The sequence below is a fragment of the Mercurialis annua genome, linkage group LG2 (assembly GCF_937616625.2).
Source record: "Mercurialis annua linkage group LG2, ddMerAnnu1.2, whole genome shotgun sequence".
Classification (NCBI taxonomy): Eukaryota; Viridiplantae; Streptophyta; class Magnoliopsida; order Malpighiales; family Euphorbiaceae; genus Mercurialis; species Mercurialis annua.
Window position 1 is genome coordinate 45,344,688 of NC_065571.1, and position 10,519 is coordinate 45,355,206.

The 10,519-nt window shown below is 34.7% G+C and overlaps 1 protein-coding gene across 1 annotated transcript; it reads right to left on the reverse strand.

The window, feature by feature from the left end:
• Positions 1-437: 437 nt before the first annotated feature.
• On the reverse strand, positions 438-8,135 carry LOC126669168 (B3 domain-containing transcription repressor VAL1). Its single transcript, XM_050362556.2, is given in 13 exon segments — positions 438-1,382; positions 1,615-1,682; positions 1,771-1,884; positions 2,424-2,473; positions 3,666-4,061; positions 4,164-4,243; positions 4,802-4,976; positions 5,084-5,180; positions 5,299-5,954; positions 6,371-6,472; positions 6,560-6,641; positions 7,536-7,734; positions 7,848-8,135. Coding segments are annotated over 12 exon segments (2,649 nt in total). The 5' UTR covers positions 7,649-7,734; positions 7,848-8,135; the 3' UTR covers positions 438-666.
• Positions 8,136-10,519: the final 2,384 nt, after the last annotated feature.

Below are 10,519 nucleotides of genomic sequence, written 5' to 3' on the forward strand. Positions count from 1 at the left end.
ATATATTAAAAATTAAGAGGTAAAGTAAGATGTGTAATTTCCATAATTTATATATTTTTATAAATAAATTTTAAAAAATAGATGAAACATTTACTTTCCTCTTTCATGAAACATAAATATAATGAATTATGTAAAATTAAAAAAATAGAACTTTTAAATAAACTTTACATAAACCAAACACTATTGTATTCATTTCCACATAAACTCCAAAATATAAAATATTTTTATAAATAAATTTTTAAAATAGATAAAACATTTACTTTCCTCTTCATTAAACATAAACGTAATCAATTATGTAAAACTATCAAAAAAAACTTTTTATAAACTAAACACAATTATATTATTCCGACACAATTAAATCGCATAAATTCGTTCGGACAAAACCAAACAATCGACAGTAGAATATGGGAACCGGAATTATCTCTCCACAAAAAATAAGCAGGGAACACAAAAAAAAAAATTGGCTGATATTGAAGCAAATTAACTATTACAACAAAATTATGTTTTCTGACTAGAGATATCATATGTATGTCACCACTCCTTAGGAGAGGAGAAAGCAAACTATAAAACTTTAGGCATGAAAGAAAAGGAACAAAAATATATTTCAAATATGAGGATTAAATTTTTCAAGGAAAAACTGTATGCTCACTGAATTGACACATACTCTCAATCACCTTTACTCTCATGATTCCAGCCAACAGATGCAAGAAATGCTTCATCGGACAACCGTCTCAGATTCTCACCGCTACTTTGTGAATGTAGACAGGAGCGCATGCTAGCCGGCCGCTCCAGCACCAAGCTTGAAAGCCTATTTTGCTTCATATAATCGTCAAATCGTAAGCTAGATGCATCAGAAATGTTCATCATGCTCAACCCTTGCATGTCCGGCTGCATGTCCTCGCGATTTGGATGACAATTTAGGTCTATGTGGCCACCACTACTCTCAGGGATCTCAGTATGATTTCTATTAGAACTCCCTTCATTCTCAGAGTTATTCAAATGCAATATGGAATTACTCAAGCCAATCATTTCAGAATCATCCCTGTGATCATTATTATCCTTCTGGAAAGTTTCTGCTTCACGTTCTGATTGACGTTTCTTCTTCCGCAACATGAGGGTTTTGAAGCGTCGCTTTACTGTCATACACACATTGCATGTGCATGTCGGTTTGTGTTTGCCCTTCCCACTTGGTGGCTGAATGCAGACAATGCAAGAACAACCAGGTCGATGCCGGGGATGCTTCGTAGTAGCTCCAACTGATGGCTCACCAGAGTCGACTAGATTTTCTCCTAATACTGCAGCACTAGCTAGAGCATCTAATCCTGAAGGCTCAGGTTCAGGGGATGGCTTGCGTCTCTCAACCATCCTCCGCTTCTTCAAATCTGAGAAATGACACGAAGCAAAATCAAGAGACAACACTGAGACATACAAAAATTAGCCACTCCATTTTATAATCTCTAGAGCAATATCTACAGATACTACAAAACTCGGGTACTTATCCAAATTTAAGCATCAATGCACAAATCTTACATGAAACATGTTCGCGCCAAGTACAAATTAATTATCCATACATGGCCTATTTGTACGCAGAAAGTGTGGATGGCAGAAACATACCTTTGCTCACCCTCAGAAAACTATCCAGATCTTTTGGACTCATTTCCTCTGGTGCAGAACATGAATATCTAGAAGCATAATGTAGCCCAAACAGATAAACAAAATTAAGCCATGTCCGATCGCGTAAATATTTGCACACAACATTTCTTGACAAACCTGCTTGAATCCCAAACATTGTCTACACAGGTCCACCTTGGAGGCAGAAGAACATCCTCTGGCAATTTTCGCCATTTAAAGCAATCATCACATTGAGCCCATTGCTCCTGTCCCCTGGCAGAAAGGTTCAACAAATTCAGGAGCAAGACGGGTTGTTATATTTATCACTTCACCAAATGCACGCCAGTCCACACTAAAATATTTTACCAAGCAGAGCCCATTGCCCTAGTACATGCCCCACAATGTACTCATTCACGTTGGTTGTTATGGTCATAATCATGATAAGAAGAACGGTAATAAATTTATGATAAACAAGGAATGGAGGAGGGAGGTGGAAAGAGAATAATCATACAAAATGGAGAGAATAAAAGAACAGATAAAAATAATGTCCAAAGCAAAAGACAGAAAAAAGCCATGGTGTTCAGCAACATGGCCATGAAACTATATGATGCTTTATGTTAAGAGTTAACAAGACCTTGCAGTAAATTGAGGTAAACAAAACATGTGTGTGACAGTGGTTGAATTGCAAATGTAAAATAAATATATAACTGCAACTAACTATTGTATCCTTTATCAGCAATGTCAAAGGTCCATCGTCCCAATCTTTTATTTTCTGAATATGAAATGAATAAAATGAGTAGACAAATACTTACCCTGATGGTCTATCTGCAAATATGGTCCTCTTCCCAAAAACTGGAGGCTCCTAAATGAGATAAATAGAAAAATGATCATCTATTTAGAGCATCGAAAAGGTGAGTCCAAATACGAAATTACCAATATGACTATTGAAAAGACAGTTGCTAACTCATTCATAGTTCATTATCAAAAACAGCAAATAAAAAAAACACAAAATCAACAAGGATACTTGTTATGTAGCTAGAGCCTGTGAGCACAATCCTTTCTATCAGCTTTTCATCAAGTATGCTACCAAATTCATGTAGTGACCTAAGTGGCTCCTCAACAAAACCACAGAGATAAACACTGCATTGTTGTTATTTTATTTAAACATGCATGTTGCCTGCATGTCACAGCGAGAGAGAGGACTTGCAAAAATTGGTTAAGCATACTGCAAATTAAACTAGACATGTTAAGGTGCAGACTTGAGCCCTATGTCTTTGTTGCACTGAAGATCTGATATAGATGGTACCAACGCAAAACCACAGAATGGGCAATTAATTTAAACACTTTTCTCTGGTAAATCTTTATTACTGAGAAAAAAATTACTATATTATAAAGCAGGTCACAAAAATGATTAGTGCAAGTGTTTTATTCATCTTTGGGAAAATGAATGGTGGGATGATTATTTCTGCAACAAATGAGAGTAAATAAAGACTGAATGGACATGTCCCCATAGATTTTTCCGAACTTGAGGTGTTTCAAACAGAGGATATTTGGAAACGGGCATACATGTCAACTTTAATGACATCAACCACCCCTCCTAAGGGAAGAAGGAAGGTGAAATGGTGGAGGACGCCTCACCCTCTCCTGCTTCAGAGTCCGAAACTTTTCTTTTTAATTATTTCATGATTCTTTTGAGACAATATGATTTATATTTTATACCCACGACCAACAGAATGGCATAACTTCTTCAACGTCAGAAACACTTCAAAATTACAAATGTCAAATTGACCAAGTGCTAGGCAGGGACATACATCCCACATTAAACAGAAACCATCTTACGTGTTGCTTAAATTAAATGGACCTGACAGAATAAACCACAATGGAACACAGAAATCTAATAACCGAGTTGACAAATCCTTAAGATTTAATACCATCAATTGAATACAATGGCAAATGATCAGTAATGTATCTACCCCTGAATAAAACTAAACCAATATTCCACATGCAACTAGCCATAAACTAACAAATATAAAGATTAAACCTCAGAAACTTACATCATATTCTTCAAATTCATGGTCCTCGATAGTGACAATGCTTGGCTTGACACTTGGTGGGGGACGAAGCAAGTCTTGCGCTTCTTCCCATGTAAGTCTAAGCTCCAAAGCATCGTCACTGTGCATGAGTAATCTCTTGCTCTTTGGTCCAATATTTCTTGTCCTCTTCTTCTCTGGTGTTGCCTGCTGCAATGCATCCGCATTTAACCTGCCTCCATCATTCTCACTTTTGTTCCAACCAATGTCACCATCTGCTTAAATGTTCAAACAAAGAATTTGGGTAAGGACTCTTGCTTTGGTTAAGGATTGCAACACACCATAGTAACCACTTACTGTAACAATACCAGATGTTTCTGCTGAGGCAGCACCATTAGGAAGGGCAGAAGTTTGGGCATCCTGTTACAAGATAAATAAGAATATAAAACTAGCAACTTATTAGAAGAAAATGATAATCATAGTAGGACGCAAGAAAAGTGAAATATTCTGATGAGACTTGACCTGTGGATCAATTGAGTTGTTTGTTGCCTTGCGAAAACCTACAACAAGTTTGGCTCCAGGATCTATCTGACTAAATGTTACTAAAATGCAAAAGAGATAAAATCAGTAAGAGAAAATCTGGGACCTGGTACTCAAAAGGACACACAGCAATAGACATTATATCGCAAGGAGAAAAAGCAGCATCATTACAATTAAGTCTAATTGGGGAAGAAACATTCAACCTTCTTCACAAATAGAGAAGAATTTTATTACTTGATTTAAGTTAGAACTTTATGTTCATGCCAACAAAAACTAAACCTTGTTCTATAATAGTCAACACCATGCAGACCATCACAAATAATAGAACTATCCCATGAACTAGTTTGTTGCGAAAATTATCAATCAGAGAAAATGACATTGATATTTTGGTTTTGAGAATATATGTATCAATACCATAAAAGCCACAAAAGTATCCAAAGAAACGTGTATCACTCCCTCGTGAAAGGACAGTATGGTCACGCATTCATGCAGAATTGTAGCACTGGCTCATTCTACATACTCTAGGTTAAAGCAGTCAATAACCTTCCGGAATGTAACACATATCTTGAGCACATAAATGATAATATTAATACTCAAGAAAAGAGTAGAATCCAGCATACTTGTATCACCCGCTCGTAATTGCATAGCTTGTATACAAGGAGTTACACCCTCCAACACATACATTCTACTGTTGTTATTAGGCCAAAATCTGAATTGAAAGGTCCATTCTCTTCCCTTCACGTCTTGAACCCTTAAAGGAATGCCTTCAGATTGAGAAATAGAAGGAAAATATGCCTGCACCAGCTTAAAGTTTACAAAATACCAAAATAGAAAATAGAAAGGAGAAGCGCCAAACAAGAGGAAATAGAAAGAAGGCTGGTTAAAATTTAAAAGAAACTTACTTCAGCACATGCTTTTGGGAGAACTAAACGGCCAATTCGGCCAGCATCACTGGCACTGAGAACCTTCTCAAATAATGGCACAATATTGGAATTTAAACTAGCAGCAGCATGCTTAAGGTCCACAAAAATTTGTATACTAATTGATAAACAATGGCATTTAAATTTTCAGAGAACAATCATACATGAAACAACCTTAATGTAAAATGAAAGGATACTCTCCAGATAATTGTTGTAGCTCTTGATCAGTGATCCTTGGCCAGTAACGTGGAAGCAACTGATTTTTTCCCCTCCCCTCAGCAGGTGGTCTTGCAATCCGTAGATCAGTAACTGCAGTCTTATTGGTCTCTGAACTCCCAGAAAAGGCAGGTTTTGACGGTTTGGGTAATATTGGGCGAGCTCTTTGCCCTTGCTGAAATGGAGATGTTTTTCCTTGCTCCCTTCCATCAACCACCCCAGAAGAAAATGGAAGAAAACTTGTACTTCCAGAAGAAGGTCCCAGTCCCATACTCAATGATGGCTGAGCAAGTGGTCTATGCAAATCCCTCATGTCAAGTTTTGATCTAGTACCATTGGGAAATTTAGAAGGTACGACTGATGATTGAGCTGCAACTGAGAAGCCTGTGCCAGCTTCCCCAGTTGGATGTGTGGTCTCCTCTTGTCTAAATTGCACTCGATCTGCATTTGTCTTGGTTCCCTCAGATTGACACAGTGGCTGTGGCTCATTAGCTTCCATAAGTCTGCAGAACTGTGCAAGTCTTCCCTCGTCAAGAGTATTGTGAGTAGATTGCTTTTCTAGAGGAGTGGATTCCTGATCACCAGAATTATTATATGACAACGGGCCAAATCCATTAGGAATGTCATCCCTATGAACCTACACAAATGAAAAAAATGAACCAACAAACATTAAAGGGCATCAAAAGCTTACTTAACCTAGTATCAAATGTTAAGAAACCTGTTGCCAGGATGTTGGCAAAGTTAGTAAAACAAGAAGTCGTGTATGTTTTTGGTTATATTTTCATAGCTAATCAGCTCCTTGCCAAGACTGAAATTAGTATTTCTATCATCAAAAGTAGTAAATAAATGATTGTATGAAAAACTTCAGATATCACCAGAAAAAAGGTGCAAAGATGAGGACCTAAAGTCACCAACTATGATGATTCCAATTAACCTTTATCACCAGTTAGTGCATAACTATTTGATAATGTGATCAGTTCCTATAATCAAAAGTCAGGGAAGATATACATATTGATTCCAACATCTTGAAACTCCAGAAGCCATCAATCTTACCGAGAGAAGTCGTGAACTCTTTAAACAGCTAGTACACCCAACACCTCCGTAATCCAAAAGCTCGAACAGTGACTTAGACGCTACGCATCCACAGTGCAGTCGCTGCCATGTAAATTTTCATTAGACGTCCACTTGCAGCAACATTTAAAAAGTTCCAATAAGGAGTGAAAAGAAATACCAATGGCCTACCTTATTACAAGTGTAACATTCCCTCCAACCAGGCTCATCCAAGTGGAATGTGTCACAGTAAACTGAATTCTCGTATGCAGTTCTATCATATACAAGGTGTATGAAGTAAAATTAAGAAGAATAAAGTGCAAAAGGTATACCAAAAAGAAAAACATCTAAACATTTTAATTGCAAAAGGTATACCAAAAAAAACATCAAAACAAATAAAATGTAGAATCAGAAAAAGGTTCCATAATTTGAAGTTAACAAATCGTGTCTTCTATTTGCCGGCATTATAGATGTCCAAACTTAGAAAATCTAACAAAAAAATTATCTCACAACTTCAAGAAGAATGAAAAGAACTCTGCAAATGAATATAACATTATATGCAGTCCATAGGTTGATAAATGGAAAAATAACTTTATGGAGTCAAGCTTAAAATTAATAGAAACTGACACTTGTCGCAGCTATCAGTTAGGCTGATGCTTGTTAATGATGTATTATCGGTTTGTTCAAATGAAAATCATTGTTATCCACATTGATAACAGGAAGCCACTTGTACTCAAATGTGCTATGCATAAGAATAACAAACTAAGATAATTCACACATAGTATTACAAATTCGATCACGCAGGCACTAATCTTTGAATCTAAAATGACAAATCAAACTCCGACAAATCGCAGGGTCGCATTATACCATTATAATAGTGCTTTTAAAATTTATAATTAAACCCAATGTCCCTTTTTGAAAGGAAAATTAACAATCCTCTTATAAAAGGATGGGCCAAAATTTCTATATAACTACTTAATAATAGGTGTATTATTAACCATAATACCCCCAAAAAATAGCATCCAACAGAAAACAACCCAAACCCAATCCATAAGAGAAATATCTGTAACAAATCAAATCCAAAATATCTCAAAACTGCCCTCCTCTTAACAACAATTAATAAACTGTAAAAAAAATTAAAAATCGAAAAAAGATTAAAAAAAATTACCCGCAAGTATAGCAAAGAAGACCGTATACACCAGATCGCATAGTCCATCCTCTCTTCCATTCATGACTTATAGTGATTCCACACGATGCATTCATGCAAATCTTGGACCCCATTTAAATCAAAATCATACACAATCCAAATTTAAATTTAAAAAAAAAATCCCTAAAACCCAAAATCCCAATTCCCAAATAGTCTGCACCTGCACAACATTTAGCAATAAACAGATAAGACAAACCAATCAATGTTGGATTAATCTGATAAACCCAGAAGCTAACATTAATTAATCAATCAAATCAATTAAAATTACAGTACCTTAGCAACACTTAGATATTAACAGTGATATTCGTGGAGGCGGAGCTGAGAGGCGAGTCAAAGTCGATAAAACGGCGGCGTCTGGTTAAATTCAAAATTGAAAAAGTGGGTCTGCATCTGTGTGATTATGGAGATTTATGAGCATGAAAATATAAATTTATGGGTAAGAAGTGATGAATAATGTTAGAGAAAATAAAAAAAGAAACCAAGAGAGAGAATGCATGCAAAGAAACAGATGCATAAAATGCATGCACGACACTTGAACACACACCGCTTCACAAGTCTTCTCTTTTTCCTTTTTTTTTTACTATTTTCTTTCCTATATTTGTTTTTTACTTTATATTTTATTCAATAATACCGATCAGGGCGGAGCGTTTAATCCGGTTTTTAAATTTATGACTCGGATTTAAATAATTTATTTTCGGTCATTTTAATTATTATTTTTAGACTAATCAAGCGAGACTCGAAACTGAAATCTCATAAGTGCATCGGGAGTGCCCAGCTACTCGGGTCGTGACCTATTTCGTCATACTAATAATGAACGTAAAAAAATAGTTTTTTCTTTTATTTTTAAATATAAAAATGTATAATCTGTTTTAGGACAGGACAGTGATACGGTGACCTGACGGTTTCGTGGGTTTGTGTGACCTAGCTATTTTATATCTATCTGTCAATTGGAGATAAGGATGATAGAGTGACCGACGGTTGTACTGCATTTGTGTTGTATTTGCTTCTTTGACACTTTAAAAACCCTAATTCAAATTGCATACAGCAATAAGTCTGCTAAAATTCAAATCGGACGGGCAATAGCCACTGTAACCAACGGTTTCGTTTACTTTATAAATTTGGGATGCTTATAAAAATATTTATTCCTCTCAAAACAAAAAATTATACAAATAAACTCTCATTTCAAAACTTGAAAATCCTATTCAAGTGGGTGTTAAAATTTGTTTATTTACTCTTATGCTCTCGTTATTTTATTTTAAATTTCACTTCAGCATGTTTTTCTAAAAACGGCTTCAAACTATTGAGCGGAACTAGATTTGTGAAACGGAGACGTATCATTAATTTTTTGAGGGGGCTAATGTATAAAAATAACTATATTTAAAAAAAAACTGAAGGGTAGTTTTGTTAAAAAAAATACGGGGTCTTCAGACTATATACCTGCTTCCGCCCGTGTTTGCAACTGTATTTAAAATATAATTTTTAAAACAGTTTTTAGAAGGATTTTTCAACTATTTCACATTTTTTTTACCAACATTTCACAAGGTTTATAAAGCACAATTTGTATTTATTTTTAAAAAATAGTATGTCACGAAATTCACCAACTTTACACGTTTTCTTAATTTAATCACGTTTTTTAAAACTTCTCATACAAATACACAAACTTTCATTTTTTTCCCAAATTCATACACGTTGCTGACGTGCCACTCATTCATTGGTGCAATTTGTTGAGGTGTAGTCATTTTTAACCAATGAATGAGTGGCACGTAAGCACCGTGTATGCATTTAGGAACAAATGAAAGTTGGTGTATTTTTACGAGAAGTTTTAAAAAACGTGATTAAATTGAAAAAACGTGTAAAATTGGTAAATTTTTATGACATTAACCCTTTTCAAATCAATTATTAAAAAAATCCCACGTTTTAAATGGATTTAAAGATAACGTTACAAAATATAGTTTTAGAAAAGTATGGATAAAAATATTAAAAAAAAGTGAAAACAAATCAAAATTCAAATTTGAGTTTTTCTTTTTATAAATAAAATTAAAAATAGTATTTATTTTAGGCAAAAGGTCCCAAAAACCACTGATTTTTGGACTTTTTTCCAATTATATCCCGACGTTAAAATTCAGTCGATTTTACTTTATATCGTATTTTTGACTTTCAACTCCATCCTTAAAAAATAGATGATTTTATTATTATAAGGATGAAAACATTCAAGCAACTAAATTTAAGGGTAATCATATTCGTTTTTACATGGACAACTTCAAACAAGTTCTTTATTTTTAAAACAATTCAGATTAAAGTCCTAATTAAAAATTTAATCAGATACATAATTAATTAATTTTTATTAAAAATTAAATAAATTAAACATTGTGTTAACCTCCAATTCTGATTCTGCCACCGCCTTTATCAAACACGCCTTCGGACCGTCGCCCCTCATCTTCCATGAGGAAGACGAACAGAGCCTTGTCTTCCTCGTGGAAGACGACGAATCTGCTCGTCTTCCACGAGGAATACGAAGCAAACCTGGCTTCATGTGCCACAAAGAAGACGAACAGAGCTTTCTAGTCTTCCATGGAAGACGGGCAAGGCGGGTCTGAGGGTGTTGGCGGTGGCGGAGTCGAAATAGTATTATTTGTAAAATAAAAAAATATTATTTTATTATATTTATAACATTAAAGGTTACTTAGAATATATGTTAAATATGAACGATATAGGATAAAATTGACCGATTTTCAATGTCAGGATGCGATTGAAAAAAAAAAGTTTAAAGGTCAATGGTTTTTGAGTATTTAAATATTTATTTTATAAAATTTCTTTAATGAATTATGGATTTGGCGGGTTTTAACCCGAAAGAAGCCCTTTTAGCAATTCGACTAACTGATTTTAATTAAAACTTTAAAAAATATGACAAAATAATATAAAGAATAAAAAAAATAAAGAACAAC